Source organism: Gadus morhua, chromosome 23 (assembly GCF_902167405.1).
Source record: "Gadus morhua chromosome 23, gadMor3.0, whole genome shotgun sequence".
NCBI lineage: Eukaryota > Metazoa > Chordata > Actinopteri > Gadiformes > Gadidae > Gadus > Gadus morhua.
Window position 1 is genome coordinate 15,114,436 of NC_044070.1, and position 22,286 is coordinate 15,136,721.

The 22,286-nt window shown below is 42.6% G+C and overlaps 2 protein-coding genes across 3 annotated transcripts in view; one reads left to right on the plus strand and one right to left on the minus strand.

Moving 5' to 3' along the window:
* Positions 1-3,228, minus strand: part of pkia (cAMP-dependent protein kinase inhibitor alpha) — a 4,711-nt gene extending 1,483 nt beyond the window's left edge. The window contains exons 1-2 of the mRNA XM_030349628.1: positions 2,970-3,228; positions 149-347 (exon numbers count right to left, since the gene is read on the minus strand). Coding sequence (XP_030205488.1) covers positions 149-320 — 172 coding nt within the window. The 5' untranslated portion in view covers positions 321-347; positions 2,970-3,228. The remainder of the gene's footprint in view (positions 1-148; positions 348-2,969) is intronic.
* Positions 3,229-4,147: 919 nt separating this feature from the next.
* zc2hc1a (zinc finger, C2HC-type containing 1A) lies at positions 4,148-22,191 on the plus strand. Of its 2 annotated transcripts, none has more exons than XM_030348890.1 (9): positions 4,148-4,309; positions 4,772-4,845; positions 5,278-5,403; positions 6,575-6,719; positions 7,434-7,594; positions 8,717-8,828; positions 17,164-17,236; positions 18,203-18,298; positions 19,652-22,191. In XM_030348890.1, the coding sequence occupies exons 1-9, from the start codon at positions 4,294-4,296 to the stop codon at positions 19,782-19,784; spliced, it is 936 nt and encodes a 311-aa protein (XP_030204750.1). In that variant the 5' UTR covers positions 4,148-4,293; the 3' UTR covers positions 19,785-22,191. The 2 variants fall into 2 exon arrangements, with proteins under 2 accessions (XP_030204750.1, XP_030204751.1); XM_030348891.1 differs by having other exon boundaries at positions 6,578-6,719.
* The last annotated feature ends 95 nt before the right edge of the window (positions 22,192-22,286 follow it).

A 22,286-nucleotide genomic window follows, 5' to 3' on the forward strand; every position in this document is an offset into this window, starting at 1 on the left:
GGGGGGGGAGGGGGGTATTCAGTTGGTTGCAATCTGCAATCTCATCGCTAGATGCAACTTAATGCTTCACACTTCAGTCTACCTGTGTATTCAGTTAACCCGTCAGTTTACCTGTAAGTGAATTTCAATGATCACCGGCGTCTCTCACCTGACTTGTCAATGCTGAGCTGGGCCAGGTCATGTGACAGCTCCATGGCGGAGGCGGAAGTGGTGGCATCGGCCACCAGGTTTGCCGGGACGTAGACCGGGAGGACGGCATTCCTGCGACCTGAGCGCCGGGACGCGATGAAGCGCTCAAACATCGCCTCGACATCTGTCATCACTGACACATCACACCATACAAGGGGCTGTCACACACACACACACACACACACACACACACACACACACACACACACACACACACACACACACACACACACACACACACACACACACACACACACACACACACACATTTTTTATCTGGCACCGGCTGCAATGGTCACATCCGAGAAAGGGTAATTGGCCAAAAAAATATACAAAACAAAAGAAAACAGTTTGTAGCTAAAATACTAAATACTAGAAGTCGTTCAGCGGGAAAGAGGCATGCAGCATAAATAATAAACACATGGCTTTTCCATGATCCCACATTGGTTCTCAGAAAGCGGGATGGAGCCGGGTTGCGGTGGCGATTCATCTTCTGTGCTGACATTCTAACTCTGGCTAGCCCTCACTGCCCTGGAGATCTGGCAGGGGAACACATCTCCTGACCTCAATTCCCCCATGCTTGGCGGGAGTTATATTACATTTGTATTCAACATCTGTATCCCCACATCACTCCATAAAAGTAAAATACAAAAAGCTGGCTACATTGATGTTGATGTCTTCTGCATTGAGAACCAACACATCACTCATGGGGTCCTTAAAGTGAGTCAGCTACTGTTATATGTTGTGGTTTCATAGAGGATATGAGAAACGGTTGGGGGATGTGTATAAATATAAATATATATGATATTATTATTATTACTATTATTATTTTCCGCATTTGTTTTACTATGCTTTTCCTCCTAGTTCTCCACTCTCTAATCCTATTTTACGAGTAAGACATGGCCCTGTTAGGTAAGAAGGGTTAAACAAAACAGTCCTCCCTGACTCTCTCTCTCGCTCTATAGTGGTAATGTCCAGCATGCTGAGAGGAGTGAGCTGTGATTGGCCAGGGCTATTTCGGGACACAACCATTGGGGCATGCTCTGCTTCAGCTGTCACATCTGAAATGGTACTTGGGCCCAGAGCACACACATGTTAATCCCACGAACAGCAGGGGGGTAATATCAGTGAGCAGGGGGGGAAGCCTGGTAATGCTATGCCCAGACACAGGCTCAAACAGCTTCTTTAGCCTAGCCTCTGCTAAACTCACTGCCTCCTCCTCAGCCTGCTTACCTCATGTCGACCCCAATGGGGTAAAGGCCTTTAGGTGAGGAGGGGTGGGTTGGTGAACAGGAAACATGAATAGGAAACCAGGGTAGTAGGATAGTGCAGTGTTTAGGGTGTCCGGATGTGGGTTTGAACCAATTGTGTCAGAGTAAGACATCCTTAAGATGTCCTACCCCTCATAGAAGCTCCAGATCTTAAATCCTGAGTCGCGAATAGTAGATTACACAGTTTTGGATTTTGGAGTGTATGCTTGTGTGTGTGTGTGTATGTGTGTGTGTGTGTGCGTGTTTTTGTGTGTGCGAAGTGCGTGTGTGTTTGTGTGTGTGTGTGTGTGCGTGTGTGTGTGTGCGTGCGTGCGTGCGTGTGTGTGCGTGCATGCATGTATGTATGTATGTATGTGTGTGTGTATGTATGTATGTATGTATGTATGTATGTATGTATGTATGTATGTATGTATGTATGTTTGTATGTATGTATGTATGTATGTTTGTATGTATGTATGTATGTATGTATGTATGTATGTATGTATGTATGTATGTATGTATGTATGTATGTATGTATGTATGCATGTATGTATGTATGTATGTATGTATGTATGTATGTATGTATGTATGTATGTATGTATGTATGTATGTCTGTATGCATGCAGCATGTATGTATATATTGTGTGTATGTGTATCGGTGTGTGTCCGTGCGTGCACAAATGTGTGTGAACGCAACATGCATATGTGCACGTTAGCCCAGAGTTGTGTCCATGCTCTCCCCCCAGCAGCAGTGCATGTTTGTTGTGGCGAGGGCATTGATCTGAGCCTTGGCCCTGTTGCAAATGCTGCCAAGTCCCTATGACATCAGCTGCAGGACATATGGTTCTTAAAATGGACCCAGAGAAAACTGTAGTCCCTCAAAAATACAACTAAGTAATTATACTTAGTTGGAGTAATTATACAATCATATTGTTGTGCAGATGAGCGTGCTTACCCAGGGGGAAGAGTTAAGACACTTTAACACTGGCGCAGAAGCAGAGTAGCTATAGAGAATATAGATCAAAATGGATTAAAGTAGTGAGTGAGAACTGATACACAAGTCTGTCTTTGTCTTTTTCTGTCTCTCTCACTCTGTAGATCACATTGAAAGGACGTCTGGGCATACCTGAGGCAGGTGTCTGCCTCTCTCGTTTCTTCTGACCACTAAAATAATCATCATTCTTTGTGACACAACGTCCGTCCACTCAAAATATTGTTTAGGGTTATATTATCCGTATTTACACTTTTTATGAATTAACTGTATTTATTTGCCCTTTGTAAACCCACTTGAGAAGTTGTGCCTTTAATAAAAATACAAAGTGTCTCAAATAAGTTTAACTCTAAATATTCTGCCAAACATTTCAATTCCTTCCTAAAATGTTTTAAGATGAACAGCCATTCTATTTTTGGATACAATGTCCATTGTAACTCGCTGAGAAAGAGGAAACGCTGTATCAGCGCCAAGACAGCAACACAGTACACTCATATCGCTTCTAAATATTGCAATATTATGAAATATATTTACGGTACCTGAGTTTGCGTCCAAATGTTTGCTTTGCGAATCACATCACATCAGAATGACGGGACTTCAATACGCGCACAACACTGCCATCCAGACGCGACTTACGCGCACGTTGCGCAAAAACTCATGCCCCGTGCAGCATATCACGGTGGACCTTTTATAGAGGGCAAAGACGACTAACGGACGTCAATAGTTATCGTTTTATAGCGATGTCGACCATTTATATTGGTCATATGGCTCCTTAACTTACTGATAGCATGCAAGCTGTGCGTATGTTCCCTGATTTAACTAGCGCGTTAGACATTCAGTGGAAAGCAAGATGCTGCCGACAATAGGACTGTGGCCTTTATTTCACTAATGATTGATGTGTTATTATGTTCTTTTATTTTTGTTGTGCAATTTATTGTCTTGATAAATCAGATCTTAATACTTTTAGCAAGTGGTTCTTAACTGTTCAGGAGCCTCAGGGCCCACTTGCGTCATTAAAGTAGGCTAACGATCTACAAAATATTTACAATATTTATTTACAATAGGCAATTTATTTTCAATAGTCAAGAAATGAATGCCTTCAAGTAGACTGCTGTTAACATTGAGCACACAAAAATCTTTCTTTGCTCAATTGGGGCTAAATACAATTAATAAAATACACATTTTAGAAACATGAATTGATATTAAAACGCATTTAATGAGTTAATTCATGGGCTTATTTCTAAAGATTTAGGTTTGGTATATGCTCTTCAATCCACTCAAACCCTAACCCAATGCTCTTCTAATGATTCAGCACCCACAAGTTGTGAATCATTGCTTTAGGCTACCCAATGCCTTTTATAATGATCACAGAAATCTCAACATGAATACTAAATTCAGTTATTCTGTTGCATAGCAGAACAATACATAATCTAGAACCATTGATACCTAAAGCTGAATAGTCACGATGTTACATGGAGACAAAGAATTTTTTTGTGTAGCCTGTGTGTGCATGCAAACTATACATTGTTTTTGTGTTTGTGCAAATAGCAATACGACGTTAGAGTGGTCAATAAGGAACCTGGCCTTTCAATAACTGAAAATTTCAAAGGGCCGATGACAGGTAGGCAACGCCTTAATATAGGCCATTGGCCTATATTTTATTTTTGTGAAGTGGTTCTCTCGAACGATTGCGTGGTCGCCTCCCACTCGCCCCCATGTGGTCAAAATGAAGAACAACACACCCCGTTTTTTACACGTTTCAAATGAACAGCCAATGAAACACCGGGATGTTGGTACGTGGGGCGGCGTTCAAGACGAGCCAGTTGCTAGTGGCAGCTTCAGCTACACACCGAAACCGAGGTGATGGAGGAATTTGAAGGTGAGAGGGGAAGCAACGTTGCCCTATTGTAGCATATGCCTCAAAGTAGCCATGGCTTCCATATTGTAGCCATAGGGCTACAATACAGTAGCCATGGCTACTTTGCATAGCCATTGCAAATGTTCAATTTCGTCACCTGTTCTTTCGGGAAGAGTTGGCTACTGAGGATAGCGCTAGCTCGGGATGACTGGGCGTGATGCTGTCTCTGTCCATGTTAGCTAGATTCGCTAGACTGAAGCTAAGGCTGCAGCTAGCAGGCTGGTATACCTGTGTTTCTGTCCAGCCAAAGAATACAAAAAAGGACAAAAGAAATCGGAATTATTTAGCGATTGAGGACTTTCGAAGTTTAACGCCACATATGGTAATCAGCGATTAAATTACTCGCACATACATTTTTACATGGTACATATTTGTGTGTGTTTATTTGTGTGTTGTACAATGTGTATTGTTCGTTCAATACAGATGGAGAAGCTCCGGCGGCTGAGGAACTTACTCCCTGTAACATCTGTGGAAGAAGCTTCTTTCCCAAAGTCTTGGTAAAAATAATAAAACATGACAGTACAACGGGGCTTCACAGAAAGAGGCTATTCATAGAGAATAAGTCGACATTTTCCCAAATGACTGTCAAGCACAAGATGCCAGCCCCTCAAAACACACACACACACACACACACACACACACACACACACACACACACACACACACACACACACACACACACACACACACACACACACACACACACACACACACACACCCCAACCATCATCATCATTACTTCTAATGCTCAGTATTAATCTGTTTTTAATGTGAGTGTATGTCAAAGATCCATTAGCAACTTTCATGCTGTGATTGCAAGAAGCAATTCCTCAATCGAATAAAAAATATATATAAAAGCCAAGCGCGGATGATGTATCACTTCAACTACCTGTTCTGTCCTCTAACTATCTTATGTTTCATGCATGCAGAAGAAACACATTCCTATATGTCAGAAGTCCGCAACAAAGAAGAGGAAGACTTTTGACTCCAGTAGACAGAGGGCAGAGGGCACAGACATCTCCACCCTCAAACCCATCAAAAACCTCAAAGCAAAGGTGAGACTACACCTCAGCAGTTAAAACCGGGTTATTAAAGATGCATGAGGAAAATACTGGATGAAATCGAAAACAGCATCCATATATGGTTACGCAATCTTTTTATATGAAGTGCATCACTTACAAGGCTTAGAGTGATATAAGGAATAGTATCTTTGACAATCAATCAAGATGGTCAAACGTATGGCAATTAATGATGACATCAAAATGATCTACCATTCCTACTGAACCGAATGACTCAATTTAATGAAATAAACCTTTTTTGGGTCAGGGTGCTTTTAATCTAATTTGGCAAATTAACAAACATTTGACATAGACGATTATTTCAGTAAATTCACATTGTTTTTGGATAGATTACAATTTAAAACGAATACTACGCTCAGGATATGCAACACTTATGCAACACTTTAAAAAGGGCCATCAATAAGGGAAGGGCACAGAAAGTTGCAGTAATAACAAATATATACATAACCGTTAATAAATACTAGCAGCAGATCCAGAGACTGTAAAGGTGGGGAATATGGACCATGGGAATAAAAGTAGTACAGTATTTTTAATGCAAAGCAGTGGAGCACTGCCGAATACGAACATTGATTTGTGGTGATGCATTTTGAATGTTCACAGAAAGTGATCACTGCATACATTGGGGTGATCATGGGATCAATGTCATCACTGAGATTAAGCTGACGAGCCTGATGTAATGCCATTTTAGTGAAACCAAACCCTTATGTCTTCTAGGTAATAGGCTTGTCATCCTTTGGCTAAATGTGGCGAGAAACACAATTGAAACCAAAAATAAGTTAGCAAATATTTGTATAGGCAGGTGTCAAACAGACTTGGGCACGGTACAGATAGCCTAGTGTGAGTACGCCCTTAGCTGCCAGTGCGTCACTCTCTGTCTTATGGTTACACACAAGGATTGTCACTTTCATTGTGTAATCTGAATCTCACCGCCAGGGGCCTCCTCCATCGTACACAATGGACTTGACTGTCTTTATGGTTTTGTTTTTGGCTGAAGTCAGCTCCTTACATAAAATAAGTTGTTTAATAGAGTTGCTATGGAAAAATATATTTTTAAGCGACTGTCCAGACCACGATTCTATACTGCTTATGGCGCCAACCAACCTCTCCCCTTTTACCCCCCCCCCCCACCACCACCACCACCCTCAAGCAGGTTCCGCCCCCAAAGAAGCCATCCAACTGGCGCAAGAAACATGAGGACTTCATCGCCACCATACGGGCGGCCAAGGGCATCACACAGGTCATGAAGGAGGGGGGCCCCCTGCCACCACCCCCCCCGCCCACCTACGACCCAGGTCACTAGGAGACCGGGCTCACTCCTTTAAGTGATGATGATGATGATGATGATGATGAGGATCGGGTTATTGGTCACAATAGAGGCTAATGTCTCTGGCTTGAATAGGTGCACATCTCAACATGGCACCGTGAAAGGGCTGCACGATATATATAAATCTTGATACACGCCTGATACATACAGTAATTTTTATTACTTACTTACAAAAAAAAAGTATGCATAGCGAACCATCGATCACTGATCATGTTCATCAGTCGGTGATCAGACAACCAAAGCAGTTGTTTCACATTTAATTCACCACCACGCTCGCACCTCGCTCTGAGTGCAAAACCAAATCTGAATGCCATGCAAAGCCAAAGAAAAAACTATTTTGGATGCATTTGCCAGTGTTGCCCCATACGAGAGGGGTTCAAAAGGGATCTATGCAGATACACTCCCCTACTAAATCACCACAATCATTACACAACGATAAATATATAATCGCAGTACCATTATTTATTTTTTTCCATCATCGTGCAGCCCTACACGTGATGCATTTAGCTGTATTCTAGGAACCGAGTTTATTTATTTTCTTACCTATGATGTCTACAACGTTTAGTTCTAAATGTCGGCGTTGCAGCGGTTCATTTGAACGATGGGTGAAGTGTGGCGTTCATGGGTTCCTACCATGTGTTTGCCCTCAGTTCTGATGTTGTTGTCTGTTGCCGGTACTCAGACTACATACAGTGTCCTCACTGCCAGCGGAGGTTCGGGCAGAATGCAGCCGATCGTCACATCCAGTTCTGCCGCGAAAAGGCGGCACGCATGCCCAAGGCCAAAGCGGCGGCGGCGGCGGCGGCGGCAGCGGAGGTGAAGAAAACCCCCCCACGCACGCAGGTAAGACGCATGCACGCACGCACACACACACGCACGCGAGCAGTGAAGGTGCTGTAGGTTAGGTGTACGTTTTATAATATTATTTGAGTGTAGGCCTTATCCGTTCAAAATCAGCTAATAATGAGTGAAATGCTCACTTGACAGTAAAACGCTCTGTGAGCATTTCACTGTCAAGTCTGTCATTTCTAAGCAATTCATCTTGCTTGTCAATCACAGGTGCCTGAAATGCAACACTTCTTAATGGCTGAGAAACGTTTGGTAACGTTCTTTGGGATGTTTAGTTTCAAAATCTTGCTCTCTTTTGCTATTTTCTGCTCTCTGAAATCTAAGCTATAGCAACTGTTTGGGACTGCAAGTTGTGCGTTAATGAAAACAGCTGTGTGTATGTATATAACAGAGCGTGTGAGAAGGTTGGATTACAATGTAGTAGCCCAACCGATAAGAGAACATCACATAGTAATCTGATCTGGAGTAATAACACTGCCTCAAACCGCCAATATAAACCAAAATAACCACACTAGAAATCTCCTTATCACTTCAACAGGTACAACAACAATAAGGGCCAGAAAAGATACTGCGTAACACCATAGCAGCCAGTCACAGTTAGCCAGCCTCAAAAGTCTCAGCAACCATTTTTTTTGTCACAGCTTGTCTACACACATTACAGTTCTCTGGAAGAGAAGTGAGAAATCGAAAACCAAACCACAACTGTGTCTGATTGCATTGATAATTACTGGCCTGAATGAAATGTGGGAAAGGAAATGGAATCGTTGTAAACACTAAGCTTTAGACATAATAGAATAAAATCTCCCCAATCCTCTCTCCCTCTCACTTGTCTTGGTCCTCATATCTCTCTGTCTCTTCCTCTATCTCTGCATTTTTCTCTCTTCCTTTCCTCATTGCACTCACTCTCTATACGTCCGTCTGTCCGTCTGTCTGTCTATCTGTCTGTCTGTGTCTCTCTCTCTCTGTTTCTGTGTCTATCTCTCTCTGTGTTTCTCTTTCTCTCTCTCTCTGTGTCTCTCCCTCTCTGTGTCTCCATCTCTCTCTCTGTGTATCTCTCTCTATCTCTCTCTCTCTCTCTCTCTCTATGTGTGCCTCTCTCTTGTATCCCCTCTGCAGTCTAAGCTCTCCGCTCCAGTGAAGAAGGCGGGCCTGATGGCGTCGCCGTCTCCTGCGGTTCAACCTGTGTCCTCTCGTCTACCACAGCGCTCTGGCTCTGGACAGATCTCTGGTAGGAAACATTGTGATTCATCACTTGGGCCCCAGAGCTCAGATTCCACTCATCTCGTGTTTTTCTTTGAATGTAAAAGTGCCTCTGAACAATGTTTAGTCTGTTGGTTACTGTTGTGTAACGTTGCCTGGCAACTAACTGTAGTGGGCATGTCTTGTCCGTGTTGAAACGGTGTCACTAGAACCCTTTTGTAAGAATGAACGCACACATGAACACAAGCCAAGTCAGTTTGTTTAGATTGTTTTCTCTCTCTCGCTACCCATTATTCTCTTGTCAGAGTAGGATGATGGTGTTAGTTTATGTCAGGAAGCCCAGAAGGCATTGCATGTGTGTCCTTCTTCTCCCAGGGATAGCTGTTTTTTTTCTCACAACTATGTTTGTTAAGACATTGCTCTTCCTGTTGCAAAAGATTTTTATCAATGACCGCAACGACAGTTGATCGAGTTTAAACTTTTACTAAACGTTAGCATATTGCCGTATTTTCCGCACTATATGGCGCACCGGAGTATAAGCCGCAGCAGCTAAATTGAATGATGGGTACATGTATAAGTCGCACTGGACTATAAGCCGCAGGTGTTTTAATATTTAATTACCATTACGGCTTGCTAGAATGCCATTTTTCAGGCTTTGAATACTCGTTGTTTTTTCCGAGCGAATATTCGAATACTCGTTCCAGAAAAAAACACCATCAAAACCAACATTAATAAAACCTCCAAATCAGCTGTCCTCTGCCATCTCAGCCCTTACGGGAGCTTTTCAATTCATCCTGGAACGTGTATCTTTTCAGGGAATTTGTACAATAAATTCATAACAAATACCGAATATCGATTGTCTTATGTGTCCATATTATATCCATTATATTGACCGGGTATTCCCAAGACGCTCACACTCTGAAGCAAGCCAGTCACAGTTGATTGGCGCGGCGCTGTACAGCGAACGTAAACAAACAACTAAGCTAAGGTTAGCATTTCGCTAAGCATTACTTTTCCTCCCGAGATCCCGCTAATGTTGTGTTATAAAGTAAAGGGAAACAAGATATCTATTCTTCCTCCACCTCTCTCGCTTCTCTGCTTGGTGTCGCTGACGCTTATAGTATGCCTCCCTTGCTCTGGTAACATCAAATACGTGGAACAAAAAAACGAAGCTCTGAATACTGAGTTAAGCTTTGAATACTCATTTTCCGAACGAGTATTCGAATATTCGAATAATTCGGGCCAGCCCGCATTACCATATGTAAGGGTTCGTGCACAGAGGGGATTGTCAGAAAAGAGATGGCTGTCTCGCTCTCGTAATGTCTGTCTTGCTCTCGTTCTGTCTCTCGTACCACTCTCGGTTCCACTTTTACTTTTGCGCGCTACCTGTCTCACTCTTTTCCGGCCTCCAGCTTTTCCTGCTGGAGCCCGCCTCTTAAAGGTGGGGGGGCGTGGACCGGTCATAGAGCCCATAGAGTTAAAGTTGGTGGACTGTAACCTGTAATATCCATAGATTTAGGAGGTCCCCTAGTGGCCGTTAGCTGTAAAAATATAAAAAATTGATTGATTGATAAGCCGCAGAATCAAAAAATGGGAAAAAAGGCGTGGCTTGTAGTCCGAAAATTACGGTACATGCACAACCATGTCCAACGGCAATATTCACACAAAGAACAGCAACAACTCTTCCCGCGCACACGCAGTCGTTAACAGGCAACCTAACAATCTCCGCTTTTTCTTTAAAGATTTTCTTTTTTTTTTAACTAAGAACATTTTTCAAACCTAAGAACATTTCAGTGTAACACTGTCCAAGAAATAGGACATCAACATTTTATATTTTTTAAACCTACAACAGCTAAATGGGTGTGATTAAATGACCAACCTGTGCCTGTAGTCTATTGTCAAGATCATTTAGCCTTTAAGATGCATTATACCTTCGCTGAGGGCCCTCAGCAGATTTAGTGCAGTCCCTGTCTTCGTCAAGCAGTTAGCAAGCTGTTGCTTGGTAGGTGACCACATGATCTGCTGAACAGCTCCAGAGTCCATGAGCTCCTTAATACTGCTGATTTTGAGGCGGAGTCTCTTTTCCGTGACGGACTTTGTAGACTTGACAGCATCAAAAAGAGAATGATTATCCAGTAGTAAGCTCTGAGTAGATAGTAGCTAGATAAAATGCACTGTCAATCCCATCTGCAAGTGCCAATGTCTCTCCTGCTAACGTACTCCGTACAACTCTCCTGATGCGTTTTGACTGCCAGCATATTGGTGAAAACTTCCCATCTTCTCCCATAAGCATGATAAAATGTCCACCCTGTGTTCATCCATCTGCAAGGTTCCCCATTGAGGAATCACTGAACACGACTAGTTTGAGGGAACAGTTTTCTCCCAAGTACTGAAACCTCAAGATCACCTCTTCTGATTTTAGTTTTCTGATGAGTTTGTTTGCACAGTGCAGGGTCTGGACAGTAGCATACTTTGTGTTGGATGCCAAAATGTATGTGTCACACATTATGTCGGGTCTGCTCTGTCTTGCTACGCACAATATCTGGCCAATCTTTGATTTAAGCATGTCAAGAAGACTTTTTATATATGTACTTTGTTGCACTTGTATCTCATCCTTCAGGGAATTAACCTGCATTCCAATGTAGCTGAAGCTGACTGTGGTGTTCTTCATGTCCAACTTGAAAAGCATCTTTCAATTGGGTGATGACAGCTGTGGAGAACGCATGTGAACCAGCCCAGATAAAGTCATCCACATGAGCTGCAAGGACCCCCATTACATTACAGGAATCATCCAGCCAGTAGAATACTGCTGGATCAACTTTTGACACAGTAGCTCCCAACTGCTGCATAGTGTCTTTCACTTTATTGTACCTGTAAAAAGAAGCATCTTTAAGGCCATAAACACACTTTTTCAACTTCCATACAGTTCCTTTGCTCTGTGCTTCTTGGGGTGGGCGAATGTAGACATTTCGGGTCAACTCTTTACCTTGTAAAAAGGCTGCTTTAATGTCCATGTCCATGATCATCTTTAGAGATTCTGAAGCACATGTAGGCAAGTCTTTGGGAAGGTCTTATGTGTTTCTTTCTTCAAAGCCTCTTGCAACTAGTCTGGCTTTAGGTACAATGCCATCAGGTGTTTCCTTGAGTGTGCACACCCACCTTGTTGAAATGCATTTCTGACCCTCATCTTTCACCTTTTCAAATATATCATTTTTTCTCCAGTTGCTGAGTTCATTGTGTTTGGCAGGTATGAAAGCATCATCATCCACTATCAATGTTATCCACATTGTAACCAGTACATAACTTGGCATGCTCAAGACAGAATAACTTGAAGATCTTTAATTTGTCCTAAGCCAACTGACCTTGTTGTGCCATCAGTTTCCTCAGGCTCACTGTACTGCACATTATAACAGTTTTTGTGTTTTCCAATGGCCTTTCCTGCCCGACTTAGAATTTTTGGCCACTTTCATTGTCTGTGTATTGAACCAACTGTCCAGCTTTCAGCCTCAGGCCTTCACAAGACGCGGTTGAGTTTATCTGCAACGCGACAGGTTGATCGAGATCACTCCCTCCAGGATGTACTGATGCATGAGGGGGTTCAGTTTTATCCTCAGCAACAAGGTGTTCATCATTTGTAGGTTCCACTTCCTGTAATTCATTGTCCCTCTCATAGTTATGATCATTGAGTACAACTGCTGGTGTCATTGTAAGTTTTTCCTTTTCAATTATATGATCTCCCCTTTTATTTTCTTCCAGCTCTGGCTGTTCCACTTTTCTCAGCCTAGACTGTTGCACTCGAATATAGGTTCCCCCATGTCTAACAAAAATCACCACACCATCTTGGCCGATGACTACACCTGGACCTTTCCACTCGTTACAGTCTACTCTCTTAGAGTATACTTTGTCCCCTGTTTCGTATCTGTCATCATTGGGCCGGAGTTGTTTGCGAAGGGCTCTTCGGATCCTCTCAGAGCATTCGGCTTCTGTAAACGCTCTCCTTGATGCATGTAATGTTGTGATGTGTTGGGCTACCCAAGTACTCAAACTTGTTTCCAGAGCTGGAGGCTTATCGGTAAGGATTGAAGGCAGATTTGGGTTCTGCCCAAACACTAGCTGGTAGGGGCTGTAACCATGTACATTGTGCATCGAGTTTTTTGCCATCAAGGCCCAATCCAGGGCTATCTTCCAGTCACATTGGTTGTCTTTCTTGACTTTCATCAAAATGTCAGTCAGGGTTTGATTATGCCTTTCTACTAGGCCGTTGCTCCATGGGCTGTACGCTGCAGTGGTTTTCACTTCAATGTTAAACCTTTCAGCCATGTCCCTCATTTCTTCGTTGTTGAATTCACCTCCATTATCACAGAATAACCTTCGCGGAGGACCATGGATACTTATCCAGCAGTGAATAAAGTGCTTCACTATCTCCCTGGGTTTTTTTTGTGGTGATAATACTGAAGTGATCAATAGCATGGAGATACCACACTCCCGGTTCAAGCTCATGCAAGTCCACAGCAATAGTTTCATTGAAAGTTGATGCCATGGGCAAACCCCCCACTGGCTGGCGTTTTGGTTTGCTGTGCCTGATGCATGTTTCACAGTTCTTTACAATGTCTTTGAGTATGGTGTTGCTTTCCTCATCATTATTACCTTCACAGGCCAGTAGTTTGTGTAGTCTTTCAACTGAAGCATGTCCAAATTGTCTATGCAGTTTCACCAGGACTGTTTTTTTTCCTTCGTTGTCATGTTTTCTGCCACAGTGAGAACTTCATCCTCATCTAGTGTTTCGGTCTCACCTTCCTCTGCGTCACTATCGTCTCTCAAGTTCACACAATAATGTCCTGAAGATGTCAGTTCAAGCTTAACAGGTTGTTCAAACATTGTCGCTTTGTCGTGCGCAATGTCTAAAACTGCACTTGATCTTTTCAACAAAGTCTTGCTTAAAAGCATGGGTATATCTGCAGGGACAACTTCTGTTTCGATTTTGCATTTAGTGCGTCCTATCTTGGCTGGAATAATCCCTTTCCTCGTGGAGTGGACCACTTTCCCATCACCAAATCTAAAAGGTCTTGTACTCCGTTTTGTCACTAACCTTTTGTAACTCACTCTGTGGCAGTTCACTGATGTAATCATCAAGCCATTTTTCTCCACACACAGTTCTTGTACAGGCTGTGTCCATCACAGCTGATCCCAAAGCCTCCACCATGAAGATTTCTGTGGCAGATAAAACGTTTGAAAACAAAGTAATGTTGCATTCTTCAACATTTTTTATCCCCTCATCCTTTGTAAGTTTTACATATTCCTTTTTGTTTGGACAATCCTTTGCCCAGTGATAAGTATTCTGGCATACTTCACATCTTGTTCTCCTCCCATCTTGGTCGAGTGGGTTTGTGCCCTGAAACACCGTTTGTAACGGTTGCAAGTTTGACCTATTCTCCCGTCTGCCTGTGTATCTCGTGTAGTAGGCAGCATCTTCACTCATTCGCAACGCACTGCTGCCATCTTGTGGTGGTGTAACGTTATCGCCGAAAATTCTTTTTAAGGCTGATTTCACGTCAATAAAAGAGACGCTCGGGCAAGCTGTAAGCGTCAACTGCTTATCTTTCACATTAAGTCCCGCAGTATCTAGTAGCTTGAAGGCTAACACTGCATCCGGAAGTTCCATTTTAAACTTACGGAGGTTGTTGTAGCGATGTTCAAAATTCGATGATGTAATCCACTCTTGAAGTACCGCTTCCCCTAGCGATCCGGTCGAACTCAGTGTAAGCCTCGTACTGCCGGTCCTTTTCTTCTTTCAAAAACACCAAGGGCCTCATGTACTAAGACTTGCGTGGATTTCATACTGAAACTTGGCGTACGCCAAAAGCCAGAAACTGCCTTACGCACAAATAAATTCAGATGTATCAAAGTGTGCGAACGCATGGATCCAAGCACGTTTCTTTTGTACATCTCGATCAACGTGGAATTGAGCGCACATGCCGAGGTGCCAAACTCCTCCTTGTCCACGCCCTCATTTAAATATGCAATTTCATTTAAATAGGCCTCTGGACCTGAGATTCACCTCTTAATCCGATCACCTGGCACCATGAACAGAGGCAAAAAACGAAACTTCACGGAGTCTGAGCTCGAGATTTTGCTCCACGAGGTAGAAATGCGCAAGCATATGCTATTTGGAACCCTGTCAACAGGGATAAATGCAAAACAAAAGAGAAGTGAGTGGGAGTGTGTTTGCGAGGCCGTCAATACAGTGGGGTCTCAGCAGCGCACACACTCTGAAATTAAAAAAAAGTGGTCATGGTGGGAGCCCATGAAGGGGACGCCGATCATCCCCAAAGTAAATATGCTGAAGTCATAAATGCTGTAATTATACTGGTCATACAATTGGCTGCTTGCAATACACATAAGTCGTGCGTAAAGATGCCAGGATATTAAAGACTTTGACTCGTGTTTATTAACTTAAATCTTTTATTTTTGAATAGACAAGCAAGGAGAGGGCACGGATTGCTCCGTCGGCCCCGGCGTCTCCAGCGCCCTTCGGATTTGACCATTTGCGATGTCCTCTAACAACGCTAACGCAGCCATTTTTAAAACAATTTTCTTCATCCATTGCGCATGCTTTTATAGCCACCCATATAATTGCAAGGTGTGTTAATTGTTCATTAGTGTGTCTCTGATGTGCAAATCACTCTGAGTCATTGTTTTCACCTTTTTTCCCAGTTTCCCAGCGTCACCTCTAAGTGTCGCCAAAGGAACAATAGCTGTAGAAACGTGCGTACGACAGCTCTGGAGCTGGCGTGGGGACCGCACATTTTTACGGTCATTTCACGTTTTGTACATCTGAACGTGAGCGTGGAAAAGGACGTACGCCACGTTTTTGTGCGTACGCAACCTTAGTACATGAGGCCCCAAGTCCCATTTAGTCATGAGTGCAGTCATTCCCGTGTCGGAATTTAAGTCGCCAGCAGCAATTTCTTAGAGCACTAGCCTTGGCTCTCCCCTTTAGCGACAAGGTAACTGCCAGGACGACGCTGAAGTTGGCATCCGATTCGTAGCATCTGATTCGGCTTGAAAACCACTTAGAATCTTCAAATCATAAAAGTAAAATCGTAAAACATAGTTTCCGATTTTTTAAACCTTTAACCTATTTGTGAAAATGCAATGCGGTCTGGACCCCTAAAAAGCATTCAAATAAGCCTGTATTGCATTTTCACAAATAGGGTAAAGGTTTCACAAATCTGAAACTATGTTTTACATAATGTATAGCCTCACTGTGATAATTTAGTCCAGATTTGAAGAGTCTAGGTGTAGTGGTTTTTAATCAGGATCAGTTCTAATGCGGTCTGGACCCCTAAAAAGCATTAAAATGTGCCTTTATTGCATTTTCACAAATAGGGTAAAGGTTTCACAAATCTGAAACTATGTTTTACATAATGTATAGCCTCACTGTGATAATTTAGTCTAGATTTGAAGAGTCTAGGTGTAGTGGTTTTCAATCAGGACCCGTTCTAATGCAGTCTGGACCCCTAAAAAGCATTGATATGAGCCTGTATTGTATTTTTTTCACAAATAGAAAAAAGGTTTCACAAATCTGTAACTATGTTTATTATAATGTATAGCCTCACTGTGATAATTTAGTCCAGATTTGAAGAGTCTAGGTGTAGTGGTTTTCAATCAGGACCGATTTAAAGTGGACCAGCTGCGGAATCGGATGCTGCGAATCGGATGCCAACTTCAGCGTCGTCTGCCAAGGCTTGCTTCTTTTCATCCAGTTCGGTGACGAGTCTCCATATTGCGATCTCATTTTTCCAGCTTTCGTATGACGTCTTCTCGTCAAACGGTGGCGGTACTTAGTACTTCCCAGCAGCAACCATCCTCTGCTACTTAATCAATGACCACAACGACAGTTGATCGAGTTTGAACTTTTACTGAACGTTAGCATTTTACATGCACAACCATGGTCGCCGCCATTACTCACACAAAGAACAGCAACAACTCTTCCCGCGCACGCGCAGTCGTTAACATGCAACTTAACAATAGATTTAGATAATCTCCTCACCAATTTAGAGTTTGTTTCCAGAGAAATAAAATGCTTCAGAAATGGATTTCTAACGTGTATAGCCACCTGTGCAAAGGCTTGATGCTGGATCAGTGTGGCGGGAAATAAGTGCCATTCCTTTCCCACATCATTCCTCCTCCCCCTAGCAGGATGTTTACTTTATGTTAAAATTTTGGGCACCAATCTCCTTCGATTCCCAGCATAATTGGGGCCAAATGTGTTTATGAAGTCAACGACTGCTTGGATCCGGAGGCCAGTGTTGGCCCAGGTTCTCATGTCAGCACTCTCTGTGGGGTCTTTCTTCACACAGGAATCCCATCTAGTAAGCCCTCCTCCAGTATAGCGAGGAGCAGCCCGTCCGCCCTCACGAGTCCTCCATCAGGGTTGGTACACACACACACACACACACACACACACACACACACACACACACACACACACACACACACACACACACACACACACACACTTAATACATTCACTTGAAGTTGGTATATTAATTTGATCGCTGGATGTTAAAAGGCTACCTTGCAGCCACTCACTCACCCTCGCTCTAAACCAGTTGCTTGGCATTTATGGTGTCTTGCCTAAGTTGGAATCGGTTAACTAACCAAGTGGCTGCAACCTGACCTTGCTTACTACATGGTGTGTGACTTGTTTCCTTTCGTTTTGAACTGGATTAATATGGAAATGTACTAAATCCAACCCCAGAGCGTATTTAACTACTGTTCCGTTCCGGAAAGAGTCTGTTCTGCTTTTGTATCTTTTTCGTGTGTGTACTAGTGTGCATTTGTTTACGTGTCACTCAACTATCAATGTCGTTGAATTGTTTTTGTCATTCACAACACTGTCAACGGCATCAAACGATTGGGTTGGTCTACTATTCATAATACTCATGAATAGCATAGGAATTCTGGCTTTGTATTGTCAAATCAATGTTTCTTCTCCTCTACCCATTAATCCGTACAAGCAAACTTTGAAACCGTGCATGCAATACTTGGCCCTGAGCCCTTTAAGAAGACTCAATGTTTGGGTGTGCCTTTTTGTGCACCTGTGAAGCCCTCTGAGACTAACTATGTGTTAAAGAGCAAGGGGCAGCTAGGCAATTGGCAGGTCGAGGTAATTGTATGAAAGTAAGTAGCAAATCAATGGTAACATTATTCAGCCGTTTTTAAATGTTCTAGTACAACTGGACTCGTTTTCGTTGCGCAACATGGATTTGCTAAACGGTTTCCCCACCCCTGAATTAACTGGGGCCGCTGCCAAGTTACCCATTGCTCTCTTAAGAGTCATCAAACTGAAATTGTCTTGTTTCTAACCGTCCCTCTCCCTTGATATCCATGAGCCAGGGTGGGGATGAAGAGCCGGCCAGTGGGCTACGGCCAGGCCAAGAGCGCGGCGCCCAGCGGGCTGTACAGGAGGAAGGCGGACAGCTCCTACTCAAGGTAGGGCTTCAACGCCTCATAGGTTTACCTCAAAGCTAGGGAACTGCCATTTACTTGAAAGTATTTTGTTGTTTTTGTTTTTTCATTCGGACGGCAACCAATATATGAAATGCAAGCAGGTTATTTAAAGTAATTAAGGGCATACTATACATTTTCTTTACACACTGCCCCCTTGTGTTGGCTCTTGTGTGTATAGACACTATACTGTTTTGTGTGTGTGTGTGCGTGCGTGCGTGCGTGCGTGCGTGCGTGTATGTATGAATTAGGGCCGGGCAAGTTAACGCGTTAATTTCGCGTTAACGCAATTTTATTTTAACGCGATTAATACAAATTGATTAATCAATGTCTCCTTATATTTATTGTTTTTACTTGGATTTTGAACGTTTTTACCGACAGAATGTCAACATTCATATCAGAAATAATTGTATGTGTTTAGTTCCGCTTACCGTTACTTTACATTAAATTACACTGGCAATAAGGGACTGCCTGATTACAATAAGTGACAGCCTGTTTACAATTCCCAAATGTGGTGTTTCGTAAGTTTCATATTCAACCCACACTTTGCGTTTACATGCAGTTATTATCGGATAAAGAAAGGAATAAGACCTCAACCGGACTTTTAAAATGCATGTTAGTTAACACCTTTACCCAATTTACTTCAGACCAAAATCTTACATGAACGGGCAAGCGAGATCGTATAAGAACACCTAGATAACTCGATCATAGTCCGGTTTCTACCTGCATGTAAACCAGGGTCGGATTTCGCGTTCTGTGCATGCTCGAGATCTTGCGGCAGGGGGACTTGAGCCGGAAGTAGAAGGAGACGGTAGTCGTGTTGTTGTCGCCATAGACATATAAACAATTCTTATTTCTTTATAAATATAAATATTTAATTATTTGTTTATATGTTTATGGTTGTCGCCGTCAGAAAACGAGAAACAGTGATTTATTTAAAAAGGTGACGCAGAAGATTGAGGAAGCCGGTGTCATGCCATTATTACCCCCTATAAAGGGAAACCCCCAAACATCATCTACATGCATTCAGTACACACTACGCTTCGATTATCTCGGCCATGGTGGAGAGGGAATTGGGGGGAAAGGAATTTTGGCTTTGACTCTGAAGTCAAGATTGAAACGCTACATGGAGGAGAAAGGGATTGTTGCCGTATGCGGGAAACCTGTCAGTTCACCTCGGGTCGAGCGTCGGAGAAATTACATGGACCCGAGGTGAACTGACAGCTGTCTACTGAAAACATCTTTCTCGAATGCCGCCTGTGTTTATATATACACATACACCCCCAGGCCTGTGTCATTCTCACTCGAGCGTCTCCCCCCCCCCCCCCCCTCATTCAGGCAAGAAGTTGTCGGGGACAACGACTTGGACGGTGGCGCCAAGGGTAGCTTCTGTAACGACTGCGGCACCAAATACCCCGTGGAGACGGCCAAGTTCTGCTGCGAATGTGGCGTCAGGCGGATGTGCATGTGAAGATGTGTGTGTGACACCTTTGCTGTACTGCTAACGAGGAGCAGCTTAGCAGAGTGTGCGTACTTCGGTTGGTGCCGCTGCCAAGGACTTTGTATCAGAACGCTAGATGCCCCCCCCCCCTCCCTTCTCTCTTATGTGGGTGTGTGATTTGGCCGGTGGATTCCACCCAGAGTATGCAGCAAAGCCAAGGGACCACTGCAATTCCACAGGGACCCCGTCCTCCTCACTAGAAGAATAGGTTCCTGTTGAAGTGATCTGCGATCGACCACTGACCACTTTTAACTGTGAAGAAATGACAGCGTTATCTGTAGGACTGTGTTTCGAACCTTTCCTTGTGCATATTTGTCAGTGCTACGTGAAAATATTTTTTGCTTTGAGAGTTTTCATGTTAAGCTTCTACAGTTTTTTTGAATTGTAACATATCTCAAATAGCTATCTTCCCATTATGTTCTGCAAATTTCAAGCAATTTAGGTAGGTTATTTATTTTCTTATTTTCTAGGTTATTCTTTTAATATTGTTTTCCATTTGGTTATGTGGTAAGGTTTAGTTTGTGGATTTGTATGGAAACCATTTTGCCCAATGCCAAACATCACAGTAATATACAGAGTGTTTCACCTGAATCAGTATTGAAGGGAACAAGTGTGTTTATAATTAAATTATCCAATGGCCCAAGTCTTTTGTTGTTCCTGATTTGCATTTGCAAACCTAACATAAATGGTGCTCACGGCTCCACTGAGGTGACACATGCTAGTGCTAAGTCCCTTTAAGGACTTCAACCCCATCATCCAGACAGGGCTACTGCTATGTGCTAATGCAACGTCTTTAAGGACTTCAACCCCATCATCGCGACAGCTAGTGCTACGTCTTTAAGGATTTCAACTTCCAGTTCGTGCTAGTAGTGCTATATGCTACTGCTATGTCTTTAAGGACTTCAACTGTTCGATTTTAAGCTTCATTATTTATCATAAACGGAACGGTGTGGTTGCTATAGGAAACTTTGCTCATGACATAACTATCAATCATTTAGTTTTTTGTGTTCATGTGGACAAGGGTGGAAAACATTCAGATGGATGGAAAATTACTGGTCGCAGATGGAATGCAAGTGTGTGAACCTGATTTGCATTGAAAATACAACATTTTGTAGTTCTTTATCAAATTTATATATTTTTTCCAGATTGCAAACAATAGATGCGTTTCCTTTTGGGTTTCTAGTGAACATTAAGTAGTACTTGTGAACAATTAAGAGGGCCTGAAGGAAAAGAAACGCAATGCTGTTTATGGTTTTGTCTCCCTTTTTAAGCGGATAATTTGCCGTTGTGTCATTAGACGCCTCTGTCATCTGTTTTTGAATACCGGGGTCATCCCTCCGGCCGTATCCTTCTGCACATAACCAAACACTCCCAAAAGAATGTTCACTATGTTTCATGAATAATAGAGTACGTTCTTGCAATTATTACTGTGTACGTTCGTCAATAAAACACCCTGAAACAATGTATATCACGTATACAGGTTTTGTGTGTTAATACTGCATTTGAGCTTTGCAATGCAAATGCAAATAAATGTAGGAAAATACACATGGGAATCAAGGTTATAGGGTTGCTTGGTTTTTGTATGTACAGCTGATGGCGTACTTGTTGCTTTGTACAGCCGGATGATTGAGATTTATGGAGAGTTGGATGTGTTCCCATCATCAGCCAACAGCATGTTTTCTACAACTTAATGAGGACAGACGAAAGATGCCTTAAAGGAACAATGACTTTTAACCTTGTTGGCTCATTCGCAGTCCTGCTTTTCAACCTATTTCAAAGTGCACCGATTATTTCTATTCTAAACATACTCCCCAGAAACCAGAATGTAATGACTTTTTTTAATTGAGAATGCACATTAGACAAAAGCTTATGTATATTTATTGGAATTGTAGACATCAATGCCATTTAGTTTTTTGTGTTCATGTGGACAAGGGTGGAAAACATTCAGATGGATGGAAAATTACTGGTCGCAGATGGAATGCAAGTGTGTGAACCTGATTTGCATTGAAAATACAACATTTTGTAGTTCTTTATCAAATTCATATATTTTTTCCAGATTGCAAACAATAGATGCGTTTCCTATTGGGTTTCTAGTGAACATTAAGTAGTACTTGTGAACAATTAAGAGGGCCTGAAGGAAAAGAAACGCAATGCTGTTTATGGTTTTGTCTCCCTTTTTAAGCGGATAATTTGCCGTTGTGTCATTAGACGCCTCTGTCATCTGTTTTTGAATACCGGGGTCATCCCTCGGGCCGTATCCTTCTGCACATAACAAAACACTCCCAAAAGAATGTTCACTATGTTTCATGTATAATAGAGTACGTTCTTGCAATTATTACTGTGTACGTTCGTCAATAAAACACCCTGAAACAATGTATATCACGTATACAGGTTTTGTGTGTTAATACTGCATTTGAGCTTTGCAATGCAAATGCAAATAAATGTAGGAAAATACACATGGGAATCAAGGTT

Bases quoted from the DNA above. Each gene is read 5' to 3' on its own strand.
- zc2hc1a (XM_030348890.1), top strand. The intron at 8,829-17,163 runs GTAGGAAACATT...TTCTTCACACAG, and splicing joins TGGCTCTGGACAGATCTCTG to GAATCCCATCTAGTAAGCCC. The intron at 17,237-18,202 runs GTTGGTACACAC...TCCATGAGCCAG, and splicing joins CTCACGAGTCCTCCATCAGG to GGTGGGGATGAAGAGCCGGC.